We start from the raw sequence: 22,878 nt of genomic DNA, 5'->3' as shown, positions 1-22,878 counted from the left end.
AATAATACCGATAAATGAAGAAATAAACGAAGCAGCAGCCAGGCTGTGTCTTGTTTATGCCTTCAAGTTATTTCTGACTAATGACAACCCTAAGATGAACCTGCAATGGGGTTTTCTTGACAGTATTTGTTTAGGGAGGGTTTGCCTTTGCCTTCCTCTGAGGCTGAGAGAGTGTGACTTGCCCAAGGTCACTCAGTGGGATTCAAATCATGGACTCCAGTGTTGTAGTCCGACAATCAAATCACTGCACCATGCTGACTCTCTAGCCTGTGTCTGCATCAGTGCAAATTTTAGGTCAGTTTAATATTTGCTGCAGGCAGAGATAAGTCAACCCATGAGCAATAGGACCCATGGGCAATAGGACCCAGACATGTTTATATGAATATTGCTTCATGTTCTCGATGTCCTATATAACTGTGTGTGCAGTGAGTCTCCTTCCAAGCTTTGCTAAACCTTTTTGTTATGTAATGAAGAAGTGGCAACTACAGATTAAAATAAAAAGCAAGTATAAATGTTTGGAATCAAAACCAGATTGAACTAAACATGCTCTGCTAAGCTGTCTATAACATTTGGGAGATGCTGTTTCTGCTGTAGTAGATTAAACTGATTCCCTTCTGATATGAAATCAGAACTGTCTGATAGAGACATGTGTAGTTACAACCTTTAGACTGAAAGATGATTTTACATCATATTCATTATGTCATTTGTATCTGTAACTGGAGAAGTTATATATTTTGTGACACATGATTTTCCACTTTCTCGCATGTGTTCTTGAAGTGCTAGTTGTTGTCCTAATTTTGCAAATCTTCCTGGCTACTAACAGAATTTGCATCTCAAAAATTCTCTGTAATTTGCATTGGTACCTTATTGCTGCTTCAGGTTTTTAAGCTTATTCCACAATGCTTTGTTACTTTGTCAGGCTCTGGTGTTGTCATTTGATTTTTTGAGATACTGAATCTATCAATATGTTTTTCTCTAGTTTAAATTTTGCAGGAATTCAGCAGATTAATATTCTCTACTTAACTAGTGTTGACGTGTCTATGGCCTAAGATCCTCTCTCTCTCACTCTTCCCTGCCTGCCCCTCCTTCCTTCTTTCTTTTTCCCCCCTCTTCAGGACCTAGGAGTGACCAAAGTGGGCCACATGAAGAGAATATTACATGGGATCAAGGAACTGAGCAGGAATATTCCTGTCAACGAGGCCTAACATCTGTTTTCAGAGCTTGCATTTACCATTCCCCCTGATACCTGCACTCTGACAAACCCACAGCAGATTTGATCAGAATTATCTCTATGGATCAGCCCAACACTGTCGGTGTTATGAGCTCATATCCAGTTTTTCATGGTGCTACCATTCTGATGTGGGATACAGTGTTATCCAATCAATTGGCACCTTGTGATCAAAGCCAGTGTTAACTTTGTCTTAACCAACTGCCAACAACTTTTAACTCAGGCCTGAGCACACTTGCTAGATGCTAAACACCTTTCTCCTAGCCTTAGAAGACCTATCCTGTGGAAAACAATTTTTTGTGGACTGTTAGTCACAGCTTCACAGTCTAACCTTCATTATGACTTCAGGATCTCGACAGATGTTAAGAACTGTGGACGCTTCTGTTCCTCCTGTGTGATAAAAGTTAACTACTGACATGGAAAAAAAAAATGGGATTCTAAATGAACTACTTGGGACAGCCAAAAGAAGTAAATTAACCATATAATATCAGACTATTACTACAGAGACTTTGTTACAAATTCCAAGTTATTTAAAATTAGAAAGTTTATTTTTCAATCAGTGCCCTTTCCTGAAGCCAAGGAAACAAATTTCACAGTGATATATATGTGCAGATTCTGTTTTTTTTCCCTTAGACTAAAACAATTCCATTATCTTGAATTCCTGCTATGTACTCCTTGTAGATGTCAAAGGAATGAGGTTTCACATTGTTCTGGCTTAAAACATCAAATGCCAAGAAATACTGAAAAATCCTAGAAGTGAACGTGAGGCAGCAAAATGTGTTGGTTTCTTAAGACAATGCTCTTCAGTGACACAATTCTGACACTTTTGGAGACAGTAAGGGAACCTTCTGTGCATAGTTTTTGGGCAGGATGTGATCTTTCTTTCCTTTTCAAACTTTTTTGCGCTTTACAAACCCAGACCACATTGTGTCAGACATACATACTCTTTTCTCTGTTTTAGGAGAACCACTGGCAAACCTTTACTAACGTAGAATTTCAGAGGTTCCTGTAACTGATTACTTCAGATTTTTATTTAGTTTTGTTTCTGCCTGTCACTTATTTAGCAGGAGAGGATGGTATGATATTATTTATGGTAAACTAGAGTCAACCCTTTTAATAGAATCCACAAAGGAAATGTTATACCAGAGCCCTGCATTTTTCTGGCTCTGTTCCATTATTACTGTTGCAGAAATACTTTGCCTTACTGGTATAGACTACTTATGCATGCTTGGAGGAATGTGAATTGCGGGGCACAGATATTCACCAGAAAACTCTCTACTGAGTGCTTTCATTTGCTGTGATGTTAATGATAATCTGTGCCACATTTTGCAGTATGTCACCATCAAGTACAAACGTAAAGATGATTTCTGCCACTTTGTTACTGGTGAAAAGCTTACAGCAGCCTCTTCCATTTCCTAGTGAACACCTCAGGGAGATGAATCACTTTGTTAGAGAAAGACACAACAGCAACAAAAGTTTCCCCTATCCATTTGACTGTGGAAGAACTTCAGTGCTTGTTTTTCTGTTTCTAGAAATTTCATGCGAAATCAAGAATGCTTTAAATTTTAGCTTCAGAGCCAGATTGGTCTTGCCCTAAGAAGAGCAGGTTTGTTATATTCTTGTGACATAGCATAATAGGATGCTTTTTCTTTTCTGCAGTCGGGTGATATCATTTTTGATAAAAAAAAATATTTACAAGGAGCTTTGCTTGATAACTGTTCTCTCAAGGATATTTTTAAAAATATATTTTGCACTCATGCCACCCACAACATACCCGAGTATATTGTTTTGTAAGAATCACTTGACACTTTGGGTGTGAGAGTGAAGAAGTGTGCCATCTTTTCTTTTGGCCTTGAAATAAGATTTCTCTGCCAAGTACTTTTGAATTTGCACTCATGTTTAGAGAGGAAGATGGAGCAAAAAATATTGGTGAGGACCATTCTTCATGCATTCATTACCACCAGAAGCAAGGCACTTTCCCTGTGTAAAGATAGGGAGCTCCCAGATATTATAAGAAATTCCAGTGTATGTATGTACCTCTGCTGTCTACCTAGGAACTGTTTATTAGAAAAAAATGTTTATTTTGTTCACTAAATAAAAGTCAACAAAAAGAAAGGAAAAAATGTTTGTTACAAATATCATGGCAAGCTAGACATTTCACCATTGTGATTATTGAGTTTAGGGTATCATTTTAATTTTATAAAAGAAGACACTTAAAGCATAAGTTGATTCTACTGCACATTCATCAACCCATTTTACACTGTTTATAAGTAATTTGACTTAGAAATAAGATGCATTCCATTTTGAGGGAAATGTCATTTTTAATGTTTTGTGCCTATTTTTCTTGGCATTTCACTGGAATATTAGCTGCTAGTATTTTGTACTGGGTCCGTTAAATTTCAGTGTAGGTATGTTGAATAGTGTTAAAGGAATTTATGAGAAAAGTGCCAATCTTGGCCATCTTGAAGAAGAAAGAATTGTATATTAATAACATGGGATAACAGCCAACTTTGTGCTAGCAAATTTCTGTTCACATGCCAGGACCTTTTCTGTCTTCTCCCCTTCCAACAGATTCCTGTGCCCATCTCCAAATAATGTTGGCAGCTGTGAGGGAAATTTCCTTCACCTGTTTTCACTTGACAAAAGCCCTCCAAGTAGAAGGTGCTATTTGGCTGTAACCCATAGTTTAGTATGTCTTGTACCTGAAGTTGCTTTTGAGGGTCCAAGATATCTATCTTTAATTCATTGCAGCTATTAGATGCATATACGAATGAGCAGTACAATCCTATGTATGTTTCTGCCATAAATAAGTCCCAAACAATTGGATGGTCTGCCCTCAAGTACATATACACAGGATTTCAGTCAGTTATTTAATGTTTAATTCTAGTGGGTATGTTCACCATTTCAGTCTCTGGACACTTGAAAAGTACAAATTCCGCTAGAATTTGCATCTCTGATAGGAACCATAAAGAGGCACTTGGTGCCAGTATCTGCTGAAAAGCTCTGACCACCTATATCATTTTAAAATTATTTTTAGTATTATTTAATGGTGAATATAGTATGAGTGGTAAATTAAAGACTGTTTACACAAAACTATGTATCTTAACAGATGTTTGTGATGTTAAAAAAAAGGAAGAAAACCTTTTATAAGTCGTTTGATGTCTGTTGTTCACTGCGGACTGTTCTTAAGGGGTGTTGTAACCATTGTGGTGATCTGTCAAAAGCATAGGGAAGCATTTCAATCCTGTACAGTCTTGGGAAGAAGGTTTTGTGCCTTAAGAGTAGAACATGCTATTTATTATTTTAATTTATACCGTGATTGCCATGGAAACACCTCTTGTATGTACATATTTTGCAGCTATTTGTTGTAAATATATTGTTCTTGTAAATATATTAAAAAATTTGTTTCTGGGTTTCCTGTAAATAATTTATCTATTGCTATATTCATCCACAAGTAGTAATATTTAACCCTTTTTCAAAACTGACCAATGCCAGACATTGTTCAAGGAAGTTGACCTTGAAGCAAAGAGGTCTTTGGCAGTACACCTATAACTTCCACCTCACTCTGCTGAAAAATATGTTAGTAGTCATAGTAAATAATATTTTTGCAAGACGTAAATGAATTTGATAGGTTTAGTCCTGTTTAGGCCAAATTCCTCATTTCCCCAAATATCATATTGTTTCCTCAACACACCACACAAACATTGGCAGTGGAAATATTAGGATACACGACTTCTCCAGCCTCAGTCCCAGCCTCATTCTACACATGGAATTAGGCCATGATAAGAATAGAAGAGCCATACTGGGTCAAAATATAACTGTTTAATCCATCATTGTCTGCATATTTGTTACTCTGTTTATACGTGTTAATATGGATTATTTTCCTGTGCATGTTGCAGTTACAAAAAGAAGTACATAAGGTTTGTTGTATTAGGGGCTTAACAAGACAAAAACAAGACATGCATAAACAAAAACAAACAACAAAAATATGAAGGCAAGTCACAACAGAAAGTGGAACAGAACTATCAGTGGTTACTGGTTGTGATGACTGTATCAAGGCAGTATCCCTCCAGGAGATTAGATGCTGAGCACAATAGAAAGGTTTCTCTTGGCTTCCAGTAGCATCTGACTGATAACTACACAAATGAAATGCTGCCCATGAGTAATCTTAGTGGGAAACTAAAATGTGTTCTTCCTCAACTAGTCTTTTCAGTGAGTCTCATGTTTACTTTTACTTTTCCTAATCAGCTTTTCCTCTAGTGTGGCTATTCCATACTTGCACAAACGGAATCGTATTTTCCCAAAGAGCAACAGGGAACAGAACTGGAGCTACTCACTAATTCATAGTGGAAACTATTCTTATGTCTGATAAAGGGTAGACAAATGTGAAGGACTAGGGGGTTGCATTAGTCCTCCTGGAGACCTTGGAGGGCTGTACCCAGACCATACCTGCTTCTGCGATATAAAAAAAAATACTGTAAATTGTTTGCCTCTAGTGAAAATGGGAGCATATATTGGGGGCTTCATGGGTCACTAGAGGTCATTCTGAAGCAAAAATTAAATTTGACATTTTTTGCAAAAGAAAATATTTTGACCTTTGAGGAGTCCAGGCAGGTTCCAAATGTGGTGGGAATGCCCTTCACACACACTAGAGATACTTTTACCTCTGGGGCCCACAGAAACAGCTTTGGGGGCGGCATTTGGCCTAAGGGCCACATTTTGTCTACCCCAGGCTAATAGATACATAAAAATGGGTTATGTGTCAGCGAGTCATAAAATATACCTCATTACTATCCTTTACATCTTGAGTGCTGTTGGCTTCAAGACGAGGAAAGCATGAGGAAAGAGCTAATGTCAAAGCTCTATTCAGGTCGTCATTAGGAGCTACATCGCCAGTTGCTTTTATGGGTTACTAAATCTGAGAGACAGAATGATTGAGTCAGTTCCTGAAGCATTGTGTGTCCAGTAGTGTCACAGGACCTATTTTTCAACTTCTGAGAGACACTGCCTTCCACAGGCCATTGTATCATCCTATCACACCACCTTGCAGAGACCAAGCCATTGACAAGTGCTAATCATGTTCATAATACAGTATGACCATCTCTTCTACCTATGACCCTTAGGTGGAATGAAGTTTCCATGGGGTCCACAGTATCCACTCTTATGTAATATCTTTGCTTAGGCATAGCCTAGATGCAGCATGGGTAGCTCAACTCAAAGCAAAAGCGGGAGACCACATTGCAGGTGGATTTATTCAATCAAAGAAGTCCCTGAGTTTCTAAGACCTCAGAGTTCTCTCATTTGTAGTGTCATCATAAGTTGAAATTGACTTCATGGCCTGTTGTTCCATCCAGTTTGGGCTCCCCCGTTTTCTCCCATTTCCTTGCTTGCATCAAAAAACTGGTCTCTTCCAATTCTATGATTCCATACTGGTCTTGGGAGGATTGAAATACTTCCTGGAAAATATTTTTGGGAAAATATTTTTGTTTTGTATGCTTCCATTTGATTCCCTTAACTCAGGGGTAGGCAACCTGTGGCCCGCGGGCTGGATGCGGCCTGGCGAAGCCTTGGGACTGGCCCCAGCCCGGTCCTGCTGCCGATTGCTGCCAGGGCCTTTGGGGGGCAATTGTCTATAGAAGCCTCAGAAACATGCATTTATATTAACATTTTTTTTAAAATCAGCAATTTTTTTCGCGTGTCCTCCATTTTTTTTTTTAAAAAAAAGTGTCTTCCATTTGAAAATTTTGTCCTACATTTGTCCTGGTTTATTTATATATTTAATTTTTTTTAAAAAAATATATTTAATTATTTATTTTTTGGCTTCGGCCCCTCGGTTGTCTGAGGGACAGCAACCCGGCCCCCGGCTCAAAAAGGTTGCCTACCCCTGCCTTAACTACTTCACTAATATTTTTCTGACACAGGGATTGTTTCTCCTCCCTGGAGACATTTGAGACAATCAGGGATCATGTGATTAAAACCAAATTATGATCCTGGGTCACAGTCTTTCAAAGAATCATGTAAGACTCTATCAATAATACAGTATAGAATAATGTAGCCTATACAAATGTCAGTCCCTGTCTTGTGGTATTTACAGTCTAAGCAGGGGAGACATACTGGTAAGTTGAGTATGTATAAATTCAGTCCCTTGTGCTTAGGCTTTATTTCAGTTGCAATTGAGGCATTGAAGATCAAAATTAAATGAAAGGTGTGTGTGGGGGGGGGGGGGGGGGGGGGGGAGTTGAGGAAGGATTTCCCCACAAAAGGCAACTAGAGAAAGACCAGAGATTTTGAAAGATGCAGAAGACTTGGCAGTGCAGAAGAGGTCACATATAGGTGTAAACTAAGGAGCAAGAGTTGAAAAACAACAGTGAAACAAGCCCATGGGAAATGGTGATAGTATGAAATTAGTAACTGTTGCTGAAAAAGAAAGAACCTAGTGAAGGTGTACCATAGTATGAATGACAAGGAATGTAAATAATTTTAGTGGTAGAATTATGAGAAGAATAATGATAGCTGCAACTAGGGAAGTCTAGAGTTCTTCAAGTGGGATATACAACTACTGTATTGTTTCCATCCAAAATTACTAAAGGGACAGCTTTTTAGAAAGGTGTAATAGGAGAAATTATGTTGCGGTGACTGAGTGAAGGTGAGGAGCCAGAGGAAAGAATATGATCAAAGAGGAAACTAAGGCTTATTTCTTGTCAAGAGAGCATATAGCAGTGAAAACGGGGGGAAGGAACACCAACAATTTAAGATAGGCAGATGACACCATATTATTAGCAGAAAGCAACAAAATCTTGGAATGACTACTGATGAATGTTAAAATGGAAATGAACTGGATCAGATCCTGTTTTCTATTAAAGAGGAGAGCTTAAAAGAAATTATTGAGGATTCTGAACATAGCTGTGTTTGTGGAATGCTAAAATTTATTTCAAGTAGTCATTGTCTAGACAGCTAAAGAAGAAAATAAGTTGAGAAAGGAAAGTCTTCCTCTGTGCTCTGCAGAATCCTATAGAAGCAGTTTTTGTTTAACTGATAGGAAGGCTCCGAGTGTGTCTCCCTGAGTAAATATTTGAGGTTATGGATTAACTAGTGTCCTCCGGGTGATGGCGGAACAGTAGACGACTGTGATTCACCGGATAAAATCAGTAAGTCTTTTGGAAGGCTCTTGTTTTAGTCCTGATTCTCCATTTTAAAATTCTCAATAATGTTTTAATGCAGCTAAGAACAAAGAGAAACAGTAAAGACAGTGGGAAAGATCCTGGTGCGAAGACTGGTAAGAGAATCCACAATGCATTTACAAGGGTTTTCTATGATCTAGTATCCATTTTGCTTGGAGAACACAAATGTGTGTGACAGTTGTCAATTAGATTGCAATGAGAAAAATAAGTAGGATTAATGTGGCTCTATAAGGAGCAAATACAACTTTACAGAATTAACTACAGAAAGAGATGCAAAAGGGTGACTGGGAGGGAGGAAATGACCTCCAATGTCTATTTTGTGTTGGTAAGAATATATATAAATATGTGAATATGCACCATACTTTGTATGTCAAGGAAAGCTACAATTTAAAGTCGAAGGCTTTCATGGTCGGCATCCATAGTTTTTTGTGGCCACATAACCCGAAAAACCCACAAAAAACTAAAGCTGCAATTGTTGCAAATCTGAGAATGTGTTTTATTATATCTTAACAATAATATTTTTAAACATTTTAAGTAAAGGTATAAGAACATGGATTTATTGAAAACAAATTGTTTGTATTTGGTGGTTACTTCCTTAGGTGTGCACCGTATTGTGCAATGTGGAGACTAATTTCCCTCCTGGTGTTTTCAGCTGCCTTCGTAGTGTCTAATGGGCATGAAGCATCAGGTATACCTTTCCTGCATTAGTTTTATCAAATATATGCCTTTATCTTTTGAGTCATTGTATATTTTATGGGTATACAGTGGACCCTTGTTATCCGCTGGGGTTTGGTTCCAGGAGCCCCCATGAATAACAAAATCCGTGTATGCTCAAGTCCCATTAAATAAAATGGCATAGCAAAATGGTGTCCCTTATATAAAATGGGGAAATCAAGGTTTGATACTTGAAATGTATACTTTTTTTGAATATTTTCAATCCGTGGATGCTTGAATCCATGTATAAAAAAATCTGTGGATAAGGAGGGCCAACTGTACTAGTAATAGCACAAGTCCCAGGGTCAGTGGCATTCTGTATAAATATTGAATAGAATTCTCAGAAACTATCCTCAAGAGCAGTTTCCATTGACCTACTAGAGTTCAAAGTGTGGGTGGGACCCCCTTGGTGTGAAAGGAGGGGTACACAACAATTATATCTATATCTCATTGCAAAATAATGTCTGTTGCAGGATAGGGTCCTGCTTTCATCAACACTGTGTTGATATTTCAAAAAGCAACAGTATGAATGGCTAAAAAGTCTAGATGGGTATTTGTCCATCCCAGTGTTTAGTGAGTCCAAGTATTTAATTGTTGTTACTTAAAAACTGTTCTCCTCCCTCCCCCTGGCTTCAGTTATAGTAAGTTGTTTTGTTGATGTGTGCCTTCAAGTCATTTCCGACTTACAGTGAACCTATCATGGGGTTTTCTTGGCAAGATTTGCTGAGAGGGGGTTATCTTTGCCTTCCTCTGTGACTTGCCCAGGTCATTGAGTGAGTTTCCATGGCTGAGCAGGGATTTGAACCTTGGTTTCCAAAGTCACAGTCCAGTGCTCAAACCACTACACCATGCTGGCTCTCCAATAAATTGGCTATCCCATCTGAAACAAGTCTTTGCAGGAGGCATTGTGGTACCATGATAGCCAATTTGGATTTTCTCCCACTCCCAAAAGTCTTTTACAGCAGCCAAGAAGCAAACCAAGTGCTAAAAATCCAGAAGCGGGCCAATACTTTCTTGGAAGAAGTAAAGCCAGGTTCATTGGAACGGGAATGCTACGAAGAACAGTGTGATTTTGAGGAAGCCCGTGAGATATTTGAAAGTAATGAAAAAACTGTAAGTTATTGTGGAGTCTTAGAAAATGAGGGTCCAAATTTCACCACTAGATTAAAGTATAAAGAATGTAAAGAAACATTAAGATAGCAACGGCTGGCCCAATACGTCCCCTACATTAAGACACTGGAAAATATATATGGTGTGAAGTGGGGAGGACATCCTGCTGTGGATTGGCAACCTTACCCCTGTCTCTCAAAATCAAATGTCAGTGACAACATATCTGGTGGTCTTGTAAAGGTATCTGGAAATACATGCTGCTGGGAATCCTCCAAAATTACCACAAAGGCAGTTGCTTGGGTGACTTATTTGACTGGGAATGACCCTAAGGTTGACTGATCGTTGGCAGTGTATGATGCACAGTGGAAGGGTTGTATGGCAATCACATATCCAGCTAGTAACTCAGGTCCAAAACACACTGCAGAAGTAATACATTCTGAGACCCCTTTAACTACCCTGGCTCAGGACTAGGAAATTCTGGTAATTGTAGTTCATTGTAGCACCAGAGGTCTCTGACAGAGAAGGCTAAATGACTCACAAAACTACAGTTCCCAGATTTCCCTAGTATTGAGCCAGGGCACGCAAAGCAATCTCAGACTGGATTATTTCTGCAGTGTGTTTTGGACCTCAGTTCACATTTCTTCTTCTTGGTTTCTGTGATTTGCACAACTGGGGTATTCCTGTGCTTATACATGGGCGTATTCAGGACATTCTAGAATAGCAGAGTGTATTCACAGATGACCGCTCGAATAAGTACAGATACAGGTATGCAACCTGCCCTTATTACCCACTGCCCACTTGTCTATTTTGGGCACAATTGAAAGTACTGGTTCATAATCTGTAAAGCTTTACATATATCAAGACTCAATTATCTGAAGTGCCATATTATTCCACATAAGCCTAACCATTTAAAATTGTTTTAATAAAAATTTAAATCATGTTTTTTTCCTGTTACACACAAAGGTGATATGATACAGTCAATTTCCATCATGGGAAGAGTCTCTTTTACATTTTAACCTAGATTTTGTTTCTCCACAGCTAAGTTTTTGGACAAAATATTATGGTAAGTAAATTTGTGTGTTGCCTTTCTGAGAATTGCAGATACTTCTATTATTGCAGACTCTCTGTCCCCAACACAGATGGTTCCTTTCTCTATTTTGTGCTTACAGGGGGAAATAGCAGATGCCTTCTACAGTTTATGTTACACAGGCAGAAGGTGTGCAATCTGATGAAGTTTTGTCACTCCCACTTTCTAAGCCATAGTAGCAACAATATTGGATTCTATAAGCCTGAAATCTTTCTGGCCACAAATTAATGCCTAGTTGTTAAATTACCATTGGTAACCATGGAACAGTACATTCCTCTGTGCATATCTCCGTGGGAGTTCACATTGGTGTCTATGATTCCTGTCATTTTGAAGTAGGACCATATTCCAAACTTCTTCATTGTCCTAGGCAAGTCTCTGTTTCAGGGCTTCTGCTTTTGTTAATTTTGTGGGGAATCCTACATACATAAATGAGTTGAAATGCAATAAAGAAAGTTTCTACAAAACTTTATTTGCTCCCAAATGCCTCCCCCCAACCATCCCAACAGCTAAGTACATAAAGGATGTGTAGTTAATTGTTCTTTTACACACGTGTGTGTGGCATTTGATCTTAGTTTCCCTTCAACTGTGTTTTTAGATGGAGACATGTGTGAATCTAACCCATGTTTCAATGGAGTCTGTCGGGACGGCATTGGCCGATATGACTGCATTTGTAAAAAAGACTGGGAGGGGCGGCTGTGCCAAAATGGTAATGTTTCTTCTATTATTGTGGTGTCATGGGTGGGAATTTTTTATATCCACATGTCGAAGGCCTGTGCCATTCCTCTTCCCCACATTGAGAAGCACAAGCAAAGGGGAAGGCTTGTTTTTGGAGCAGCATCAGCTACCTCCTCACAGGAAGAAGCACCTTTGAAAGCCTGCCTGATGCACTGCCAGTTCTGCAGAGGAAAGAAACAGGTGCCTGTATCCATAACCAACAAGGAAGGGTTTGCTCTACCTTCTCCTCATTGAATGCAGGATACTCCGTTCTGACTTCAGCAGAAGTGATGGTACATGAGGCAGGCTTTACATGGAGTTCCAGTCTGCAAAGAAGCAGCAGTGGCTCTGAAAACAGGCTGCCACTGCCGCTTCCTCATAAGCAGGAGCTCCATGCAAGAGCCTGCCTGGTCCATCATCAATTGTGCTGAAGGATCCACCCCTGCAATCAATGAAGAGGGGGTGAATTGACCCTTGCTCTTATTGATTACATGCTCTTATTGATCACACCCTGTTCTGACCTCAGCAAAACTGATAGCTCAACGAATAGGCTCTCTCAGGGAGCTCCTTAGCACAAGGAAGTGGCAGCACCAAGCAGGATAGACCAGCAGGGCCAAGGAGGTGTTGGCCTGACTGATCCGTGTGCACAACAATGCAGCATCACACTGGATTCAGCCATTGTTGTTGGTGCAGAGCCAGTCCAGGACATACTGCTTGGTACATAATAAACCCCAGATTAAGCATCCAGTATAGATGCACCTTACTTAATGGATGTGGAGTAAATCTGCTGTAAACATGTCAATAGGATTATGATTAGGACTCTTTTTTAAGAATCAGATGAAGAAGGTTGTAAAGTGGGCCCTTGGTATCCGCTGGGGTTTGGTTCCAGGAGCCCCCATGGATACAATGGCATAGTAATAGTGTCCCTTATATAAAATGGCAAGATCAAGGTTTGCTTTTTAGAACTAATAGTTTTTTAAAAATATATTTTCAAGCCGTGAATGGTTGAATCTATGGATAAAGTATCCATGGATATGGAGGGCTGAATATAATTTTTAACAGTTCATTATAGGAAGAACATTGATAGTATACTATGACAGACCTAAGGGACAAGTGGACAAGTATACCAAGTCTAATGCATTATGACTTGAAGGCATGAGTAATGCAGCCTTCAAATTCTTCCTTTTCTACACAGTTTTAAAGCAGAGGTTGAATGTAATTAATGGAGGGAGAGAGGGGATTATTTTGTTTTGTTTTTTCCTTCTTTTCATTCTACCTGCTATTTTTTTTGCTGCCCAGAGGTCATTTACACCAACTGTTCCATGGACAATGGTGGCTGTGATCATTTTTGTAATGATGTCCAAAGAGACAATGAGCAGTACCGTTACTGTAGCTGTGCTTCAGGATACCGACTGTCTGATAATCATACTTCTTGTGAACCTGATGGTAAGAAAGAAGGGTAATGGCAATGACATTCATCAGGGGTTTCCCAGCAGACAATGAGCACTAATCAAGCAGACACTAATCCTCTTTTGCAGACCCTCCCACCCTGAGGCCTGCCATTAGCAACAGAACAACCCACATGCAAATCACTCCTGCCATTCCAGGTTCACACAATATATATATACCCAACTCCTTTCCAGGCAAGCATTCTCTGAAGATGCCAGCCACAGATGCTGTCGAAACGTCAGGAATAAACTCTGTCTTCTAGAACATGGCCACATAACCCAACACCCCCCCCCCCAATTTTTTTTTATTGATTGACTGATTGATTGTATTTATACATCACTCTTCAGAAATGCTCTCAGAGTGGCTTACAAATTGTTGGTTTAACAGCCCAGTTTCATAATATGGTTGTGGTTGAATTGTTGTGTACCTTCATGTCATTCCCAACTTACAGCAACCCTAATGTGACCTATCATGGGGTTTTCTTGGCAAGATTTGTTCAGAAGGGGTCTGTCCTTGGCTTCCTCTAGAACCGATAGAGTGTGACTTGCCCATGGTCACCCTATAGGTTTCCAGGGATTCAAACTCTGGTCTGTGGAGCCGTAGCCCAGTGTTGAAACCACTACACCATGCTGGCTTTTTTTAATATGCTTAATTTGTAAAATACTTTACCTGTAGAGGTATCCTTCTTTCTTCATGTTCTGTGGTCCTTGGCAATGAGCTTTCATTGACTTTTTTCCTCTTCCAGTGGAGTTCCCCTGTGGAAAAGTTGTGGAACCCAAGTTAAAGATTGCGAAAGTAATTGGAGGTAAATCTGGAAGAAAAGGAGACAGCCCCTGGCAGGTAAGGAGTGACAACACACTCAGTCACGGCTGAAACATAGGCCTGTTACAGACAGCCAAAATAAAGCTGCTTCGAGTCACAGTGGAGATATGGTGTTTCAATGATGCATGCGTCCTAAGAGTCCAGAAGTCGCACCAAAGCTATGCTCCAGCCCTAAGGACTGGAGCGTGGCTTTGGTGTGGCTTCTGAACTCTTAGGACACGTGCATCATTGAAACACCATACCTCCACTGTGACTCGAAGCAGCTTTATTTTGGCTGTCTGTAACAGGCCATAGTTACAGTTGCTTCGACTGAATGGGCTTCTTTTTTGCCAAGCTTTGGCAGAATTTTTCTTTCTTTTTCTGGCTTTCCAAGGTTAAATCATATATTTAAATATTCTAAGCAGGAAACAGAGTTGTTACTTACAGATAGGCTTGCCATAACCCGGTGGGGGGCGTGCATTTCCCGTTTTTGGACTGTTCTGCACGGTCACGGTACGGTTTGACGTTTCTCCTGGGTCTTCCCCCCCCCCGCCCCCCGCTCCCCGCTCCCCGCTCCTGGGCTTTGTTACGGTGCCTTGGCTGCTCTTGCCTTGGCTGCTCTTTGTTACTGTGCCTTGGCTGCCTGTCGGGCTCTCTCTGTCGGAGGCTGGAGCTCCTCCTATTGGCTGGCAGGCTGGCCAATAGCGGAACAGTCCTTTCCCTGCTTCAGGACTCTCGCCTCTGTTTACTTCCTGCGGCCATGTGGGCTGGCCAGGGACTGAGGCGGTGGGCAGCAGCAGCAACAGGAGGAGAGGACCAAAAGGGGTGGGGGAGGGGAGAGGAGGGGAAAAAGTTTTTGGCATCCCTCAGGGCCTGACTGACTCACACTGAGGGATGCTGAAAACGTTCGGCATCCCTCCCCTTCCCCAGACCCTTAAGGGAGGGCAAGAGAGCTCTGCCCCAGGGCCCCCAGCCAAAGGTAGGGTTGCATAAAAAACATGCAGCAGCAGGGAGGGAGGGAGATGGCATCTCTTGAAGCCAAGCTCCAGCAATTCATTCCGTTGTTGTTGTTGTTGTTGTTGTTGTTTGCCTTCAAGTCGTTTTGGACCAAGGCAACCCTATCCTGGGATTTTCTTGGTCTGCTCCTTCTTCTCCTCCTTTCTCCTTCTTTTCCCGCTTCTCTTCTTCCTCGTCCTCCTCCTCCCGGGGTGTGTGTGTGTGTGTGCTGTAGAGTAAAGGGCTTTCTGGGGCTTGCCTTGGGTGGGTGCCACTGCCTTCCGGCCCTGGCTAGAGGAGGCCCAGAGCCCTTCTGTCTGTTGGGGCATTGCTCTTCTCTCTCCCCCCCCCACTTTGCCCCAAGATGGCTCCCTCCAGCAAGACCCCTGGGGAAGCTCTTCCCAAGTGTCGGGCACCTCCTGTGTTGTCATTTCATCATCAGGTGGTTTTAGTGGCAAGCTTTGCCATTGCCTTCCTCTGAGGCTGAGACAGTGTGGCTTGGGTGTGTGCGAGTGTGTGTGTGTGTGTGTGTGTGTGCATGCGCCTTCAAGGGCTTTTCTTGGGAGGTTTGTTCAGAGAGGGTTTACCTTTGTCTTCTTCTGAGGCTGAGAGTGTGTGACTATCTCAAAGGTTTTCAGAGGGGGTTTGCCTTCATCTTCCCTTAAGACTGAGAGAGTGTGACTAGCCCAGTGGGGTTTTTTAATGCCCAAGCAAGGGATTGCACCCTGAGCCTCCTCCACCAATGCCTCCTGCTGCACTTCCTGAGATGCATTTAACCTCAGAGGTGATCCAAAAGCTCCATGTCTTTGAATTCAGTTTTATTATTATTTGAAAGAAAGAAGTTGGCAGCATGAGCTTTCCTAAAGCCTACTTCCTCAGATGCATTTAGTCTCATAGATGCAACAAGATCTCTATAACATAAGGATTTATATTAATGTTTTTTTTTAAATGTTAATATTTTTAGCTTTTAGTTGGTTATGGCCTCCATTTTTATTGAATGCCCCACTTTTTGGGTAAATTTTGTCCAGCATTTGACCTACACTTTGGTCTACATATTGTCCTAGAAATTTTGGGTTGGGCATTGTGATTTTATGATTTTCGTTTGATGTAACTGTTATGGATTATTTTATGGAACCTGCCTTGATCCATAAGAGAGGTGGGATAATAATTATAATTATAATTATATTTTCCCTACATTTTCCCCGGTTTGGTGGTAGAGAATTATGGCAACCCTACCCCAAAGGAGCCGCACGAGTCACGTCATCGACACACACCCCATGTAAACAGTGGTGTGCCAAGATGGTGCCCGCGGTGCGCAGTAGGACTCGAGACATTAAAAAACATAGGGGCCCCAAATGTACTTTCTGCCCCAGGGCCCCTAAAGGCCTAGCTACGGGCCTGGAGTCAGTTTGCAAAGGGACCTATTATTATTGTTGTTGTTATTATTATGCAAAGACCTAGCTGTGTGAGTCAGTTTGCAAAGGGACCTTCCATGATTATCAATATTATTATTATTATTATTATTATTATTATTATTATTAGCATGCAAAGAGCTAGCTGTGTGACTCAGTTTGCAAATGCCCAAATGTGCTTCGTGTGTGTTTTGGAATGTGGGAGGGGGGGGGGTGGCCAGAAAGGGAAGTACATTTCTGCCATCTGTCTAGGAATAATGCCAAAATGTCCTCCATTTTAATCATGCCTAAGAAACATGCATTTATATTAACATTTTTTTTAAAAGCATCAATTTTTTCGCATGTCCTCCATTTTGTATAAAACGTGTCCTACATTTGAAAATATTGTCCTACATTTGTCCTACATTTGTCCCGGTTTGGAGGTCCTGACTTATGGCAACCCTACTTACAGATAAATACAGCAAAGTGGCAAGTTCACTTTCAGTTTCACATACTGCGGGGCATACTAGCTATCTCCACTGATAAACTAAGTCTGTATTTTTGTGGTCAGTAGTGTAGTGCAGCCAAGCACACAACGTCAAAGCCCCAGGATTTTTTAGATAAGAAGGGGATCTGCCACCCCTCTTGGACTCCCCTTGAATCATAGAGTTGGAAGAGACCACAAGGGCCATCCAGTCCAAATCCCACCATGCAGGAACTCACAATCAAAGTATCTCCGACAGATGGCCATCCAGCTTCTGTTTAAAGATCTCCAAAGAAGGAGACACCACTACACTCCGAAGGAGTATGTTCCACCGTCAAACAGCCCTTAATGTCAGAACGTTCCTCCTAATGTTGAGGTGGAATCTCTTTTCCTGCAGCTTGCATCCATTGTTCCATGTTCTAGTCTCTGGAGCAGCAGAAAACAAACTTGCTTCCTCCTCAATATGACATCCCTTCAAGTATTTAAACAGGGCTATCATATCACCTCTTAACCTTCTCTTCACTAGGCTAAACATCCCCAGCTTCCTGAGTCTTTCCTCATAGGGCATGATTTCCACATCCTTCACCATTTTAGTTGCCCTCCTTTGGACACGCTCTAGTTTCTCAACATCTTTTTTGAATTGTGATGCCCAGAACTGGACACAATTTCCTTCTGAGTTTAATTCCAGTCTCCACAGTAACTGAAGGGAAATCCAATTTCCCTGACAATAGTGTTGAGGTTTTCCTATTGCGCTGTTCCTACTGTAATCTGAAGTATAATGGGGTATTGGGCTTGGGAGGGCAAAACTCCTCTACAAAAACAAAAATAGATGGTAGAGAGGAAAGCTGCTAGATTTTGTTTCTCAGTTATTAATGTAGATTGACACAGCTTGCTGCATTTTGGAACTCTTCTAGGACATTTCGCTATAGGGACTTCATCACTGAGTATGGTTATTGGCTCCAAGCATAATAGAAACATCATACTTATGTTTCTGACTGCCAGCTGCAGCAGCATCTCAGAACTATTTGCATACAGTGGAACTTCTAGAGAGATTTCTATGTTTTCAGGCTTTAGTTAGAACTTAACATCAAAATCACAACATGGGACTGGGGAGCCTGTGGCCCACCAGTTGTTGTTGAATTACAGTTCCTCTCAATTCTAGCCAATATGGCCAGTGGGAATATGATGGAAACTCCAGTAGATCATCAGTATTTGGAGGATGAAAGCTTCCTCACTCTTGCTATTACATAACATAACACAACACAGCAGCATGCTGTGGTTGCCTGTAAAGAAAAAAAAGGTGATATTGACCAAACATCTACAGAGACTCCCTTTAAAATAAATAGACTTTGTTTGAATTAAGAATAAAAACAGAGCCCTTAAATATTCAGCTCTGAGATCTTGAACATTCTGGCAGACATTAGGTTCTGAAGAAAGACCCTCCAGAGCACAGAAAGAGCACAACTTCTCCTGTTGTTTAGTTTCCCCCACGGCCCTACTTTGGAGACTATGGAGATTATCACACACAGGATAGGGACTGGATCATTCCCCTGTCCTTATCCCGTCCATGACAGCGATCACACAAAAGCCTTTCATAACATAGCACTGATCCTTTCATTATCCTGTCACTTAAGCAGCAGGAGTTCATTAGCGTGAACTCCTGTTAATACAAAACGCCATGCAGTGCCACTTCAATGAAGGGACAATGACAGGATCAGTGTGATGTCACATGAAAGTCTTTCATGCGATCACTGTCACTCAAGCTTTCCGGACAAGGTACTGTTCGGATAAGCACAACATCATCTGAAAGTCCTTCCCATGATTGTGCATGAAGGATAGGACAGGGATGGCACAATGACGTGTGATAATTTCCTATTTTGCTGTACTGCATAATTCTCAGAGTACTCCTACTAATACTCCCCTTTAAAAATACAGTACTGTATCATGAACAGAAATATACTCTGAGGAAAGGTCTTTGTCATTTGAAATAGAATAGCAACTGGGGCAATTTCAGATGCTGACTATGGCAGCAGAGCACCACTGAACATACACTGTGAAAATGTGTAAATAAAGTAAAAAAATCTTCCACCTCTCTTCCTTTCCATTGCAGGTTATGCTGAGTGACAGTACAGGCAAATTTAAGTGTGGTGGTGTTCTCATCAACCCTGCCTGGGTTCTGACTGCTGCTCATTGTGTGGTGAATGAACAAAGAATCAGGCTGAAATTTGGTAAGAAAATCAAAATGACTGTATTGCTTCTTAATATGTGACACCTCAGTCAATACTCTTGACTTCCAGGATCAGGAAGGGATCCTACTGGCATACTGGCTAGCCTGCTATATAGCAGGCCTTCATCCTAAGAGATGATGTCTGTTTTGGCATTCAATTACTCCATTCAATCAGGAGTGGTTCATATCCACATGACAACTAAGTTAGAGTCTGGCCCCACCAGTGTGGCAGGGTATGGCTATATTGGTATTCTTTTCTGATAGAGTTGGTGATCTGAAGGTGGAAAATACATATGAAGCTTCATTGTCATCACCATCTGGTTAGTTTTAGACTGGCTGTCAGTGTGGACCTCTACAGAGATGGTTGACCAATTATGATAGTACCTGATAGATCCAAATGGTTTCCTAAATGCACTTGGGAAGCTTTCTGCTTCATTTGTTGATGGTACTGTCAAATTCCTGGCTAATCTATAGAATTTGTAAATATCCAGGGTGCTCATAACCATACCCCCCTAGTGGCAGAGTATCACACCTATGTATTGGTAAAACCAGATTAGCTCCTGTTTTTATGGAGAGCTAAAGCCAATGATCTAAATACTTAAAGGCCATCAGATCACATCTGATCTTGAAAGCTGAGCTGGATGGTGACATAGCTGGGAAGCTAAGGTCTAGTTAGTACTTGGGTGAAAGACCACCAATAAATGCCAGATACTGTAGGCTATATTTCAGAGGAAAGAACTGGCAAAAACACATTTGTTTGTTTTTAGCGTGAGTAATGTGAATAATCTCAAGCACTCATTCCAGGTCTGTTTTTCACACTATGGAACTACATCTGTGCACATCACTGTGAGTTCAGTTGCTCATATGTGTCAGCACTCAAAGATGGAGTCAATGATGCAAATGTATTCAAAGCATGTTCAAGGCATGCAGTTTCATCCTGATTTATCCCATGTCTATTTGCATCAGTTATTCACACAGTTGAAAATCTGAATCTTTTAGAAAAACCTGGGGGAAAAACCCAACATCAGTTATCTTGGGTTAAGTGGGAGGGTTGGCAGACCCATCCCCCCAAAAAAACTTAATTGGATGCATTGGACCCAGATTCCACCTGGATTATCTTCACTGTCTGAATAACCACTGAGTATTCCTTGCCTAAGAAACACAATGAACTTTGAAGGCATGTACACATACAATGAAAGAGGAGGGCTGGTGGTTAGAGTGCCTTTGAAAGATAACACAGGACAACTGAATTGTGACATATCATCTGAAAAGCTATATGGGGTAGGGAAGATAATGAAGAAAGCCTACTACACTGCCATCCTTGTGTCTTCACAGAATAGACCAGTGATGTTATTCTGCTTTATGTGAGATCTTAATCAGATGCTGGAGAGAGGGTACTAGAGCAGTCAATGACTTGCTGTGAGCAGTCTATTGCATGTTTTGCACACAAAATCAATCAGATTCATCTTGAACTGGACCTCAGTATTAGGACATTCGGACTGATGCCACTTTGGCAATTGCTTGGCCTGTAATGTGCGTTTATTTTCAGTTTGGATATCCTGAAGACATGTAGAGGGGCTTTGCTACTGTGATGGTTACCAATCGTATATTGGCCTCTCTGGTTGATTAAGTATGCCTTGATGGGACTAATGCTATAGTTGAAAGTGTTAGAAGTACACTCTCTATCAGAAAGTAGTGATTAATGTCTCTTGTCATTAAATTGCAATACGGCCATTTTTAAAGAAATGAATTTGAGTATGAGCACTTCTGCTAGAACTTTCATTGTAAAGCATGTGAATTTTGCAATAATACTGATTTTCCTTGTTGAGGTTGAATTCTAATACTTTCAAAGCAGTAATAAGGTCAGCCAACCATCAATCTGATTCCTGAATTCCATGGATCCTTAAATTGCAGTTTTCCAGATCATCCAGTTTAAGATTTGTTGTTGTTGTTATTTGAGCTTTCTGCTTGATGCCCATGTCAAGAACTTCACTTACTGTTTAATGTATGCTTGACAGTTTACTAGGTTACATCCACCCTGCAGAAATAATCCAGGTTGAAACCACTTTGACTACCATGGTTCCATGGAATGCTGGATATTGTAGTTTTGTGTGACATTTTGCTTGCTCTGTCATAAAGCTCTGGTGCCACAAACTACAAATTCCAGGATTACCTAGGATGGAGCCATGGCAGTTGAAGAGGTGTCAAACTGGATTATTTCTGCAGCGTGGACGCAGCCGTAGTTGGAAAAGAAACTACAGTAATTCTTCTAATGGTTTTATTGAGGCAGACCAATATTCAGGAAGGGCTTGGTGATGTCTTTGAAGCTGGGCTTTCGTTTCCGTAATTATATTGGATTGTTTCTTCAACTGATGCTGCTGTTTCTACTGTGATATCTTGCCTTTTATGAGTTTTGCCTATTTTGCTGCTGTTGAAGAGCAAGCTTCATTGCTTAAGGAAGATGAACTATCTTTTGTTCTAAAATAACCAGTAAGATCTTTTTCTTTGGATCTCACTGACAATAGACTAACATATCCCCCAGGAAAATGCATGATGGGCGAAGTTTAGTATATTTGGATAATAGCATCATAGGATTTATAATGCCTAATAATAATAATAACAACAACAACACATTATTTCCTGCCTCTCCATGTGAGGTACAAGAGTGTTCGGTTTAGGCAATCATTCTTTTTGAGGGACTCCAAACCTCCCTGGTTTGTTATTTCTAATCATTTCCAAGCTTTGCCTAAGGATTCTACTTAACTGTTTTGAAAGATGTGAGCTAGACTTAGATACCAGAAGTCAGTACCCTTTCTCAGTTTTTCTCTTGTCCTCACAGGTAAATATAATCGTCTGAGAACAGAGGAAAGTGAACAAATAATGGATGTTGACAAGCAATTGCCTCATGAAAATTATTCTGAATCCACCTCTGACAATGACATTGCAATGTTGCACCTAGCTCACCCCATCATGGTCAACAAGTACATAGTGCCCATTTGCCTGCCTTCCAAGCTTCTGGCAGACCAGGAGTTGATGAAAGAAGGGACACAAACGGTGGTGACAGGATGGGGCAGCCAGAGTACAGACAACAGCAAGAATTACTCCACTGTTCTTCAGTATATTAAAATCCCTGTGGCACCACGGAATGATTGTATCAATGCTATGTGGAATTCTGTCTCTGATAACATGTTCTGTGCAGGGATACCAGGAGATAAACGGGATTCCTGTCATGCAGACAGTGGTGGGCCCATGGTCACAAAATTCAAGAATACCTGGTTCTTAATTGGACTAGTGAGCTGGGGAGAAGGCTGTGGGAATCCTGATAACTTTGGGATCTACACCAAGGTCAGCGCATATCTTGACTGGATAGAACAGCAAATGAAAACATGACATTTTCCCAATGAACATTAAGTAACAAAAAAGAAGATAAGGGATTATTTTACCAATAAACAGAACAGATGCAGAATGTCTAATAAACACAGAATATAAAAAATGA

General features: G+C 40.7%; 2 protein-coding genes and 1 long non-coding RNA gene across 9 annotated transcripts in view; 2 read left to right on the top strand and 1 right to left on the bottom strand.

The window, feature by feature from the left end:
• DGKD (diacylglycerol kinase delta) overlaps window positions 1–4,641 on the top strand; it is an 83,888-nt gene extending 79,247 nt beyond the window's left edge. For all 3 annotated transcript variants that reach the window (XM_042458174.1, XM_042458175.1, XM_042458176.1), the window contains one exon: window positions 1,116–4,641. In XM_042458174.1, the coding sequence (XP_042314108.1) occupies window positions 1,116–1,205 (90 nt within the window). In that variant the 3' untranslated portion in view covers window positions 1,206–4,641. The remainder of the gene's footprint in view (window positions 1–1,115) is intronic.
• Window positions 1–14,238, bottom strand: part of LOC121925706 — a 27,337-nt gene extending 13,099 nt beyond the window's left edge. Inside the window, exon 1 of the long non-coding RNA XR_006102935.1 lies at window positions 14,153–14,238. This is a non-coding gene — a long non-coding RNA (uncharacterized LOC121925706). The remainder of the gene's footprint in view (window positions 1–14,152) is intronic.
• Window positions 8,240–22,878, top strand: LOC121925704 (vitamin K-dependent protein C-like). 5 transcript variants are annotated; one of them, XM_042458179.1, is made up of 10 exons: window positions 8,298–8,376; window positions 8,450–8,504; window positions 9,009–9,097; window positions 10,076–10,236; window positions 11,272–11,296; window positions 11,916–12,026; window positions 13,334–13,480; window positions 14,229–14,323; window positions 19,266–19,383; window positions 22,222–22,878. In XM_042458179.1, the coding sequence occupies exons 3-10, from the start codon at window positions 9,028–9,030 to the stop codon at window positions 22,770–22,772; spliced, it is 1,278 nt and encodes a 425-aa protein (XP_042314113.1). In that variant the 5' UTR covers window positions 8,298–8,376; window positions 8,450–8,504; window positions 9,009–9,027; the 3' UTR covers window positions 22,773–22,878. The 5 variants fall into 5 exon arrangements, with proteins under 5 accessions (XP_042314115.1, XP_042314112.1, XP_042314113.1 ...); XM_042458178.1 differs by lacking the exon at window positions 8,450–8,504 and having other exon boundaries at window positions 8,242–8,376; XM_042458180.1 differs by having other exon boundaries at window positions 8,368–8,504.

The sequence above is a fragment of the Sceloporus undulatus genome, chromosome 3 (genome assembly GCF_019175285.1).
Source record: "Sceloporus undulatus isolate JIND9_A2432 ecotype Alabama chromosome 3, SceUnd_v1.1, whole genome shotgun sequence".
Taxonomy (NCBI): Eukaryota; Metazoa; Chordata; class Lepidosauria; order Squamata; family Phrynosomatidae; genus Sceloporus; species Sceloporus undulatus.
Note: the sequence above shows the minus strand (reverse complement) of the source record. Positions and strands in the feature narration are given on the sequence as shown.

Coding starts and splice junctions, on each gene's coding strand:
- LOC121925704 (XM_042458178.1), top strand. CDS start 9,028: ATGTGGAGACTAATTTCCCTCCTGGTGTTTTCAGCTGCCTTCGTAGTG. Junction 10,237..11,271: donor TTGAAAGTAATGAAAAAACT/GTAAGTTATTGT, acceptor GTTTCTCCACAG/CTAAGTTTTTGGACAAAATA. Junction 19,384..22,221: donor AAGAATCAGGCTGAAATTTG/GTAAGAAAATCA, acceptor TTGTCCTCACAG/GTAAATATAATCGTCTGAGA.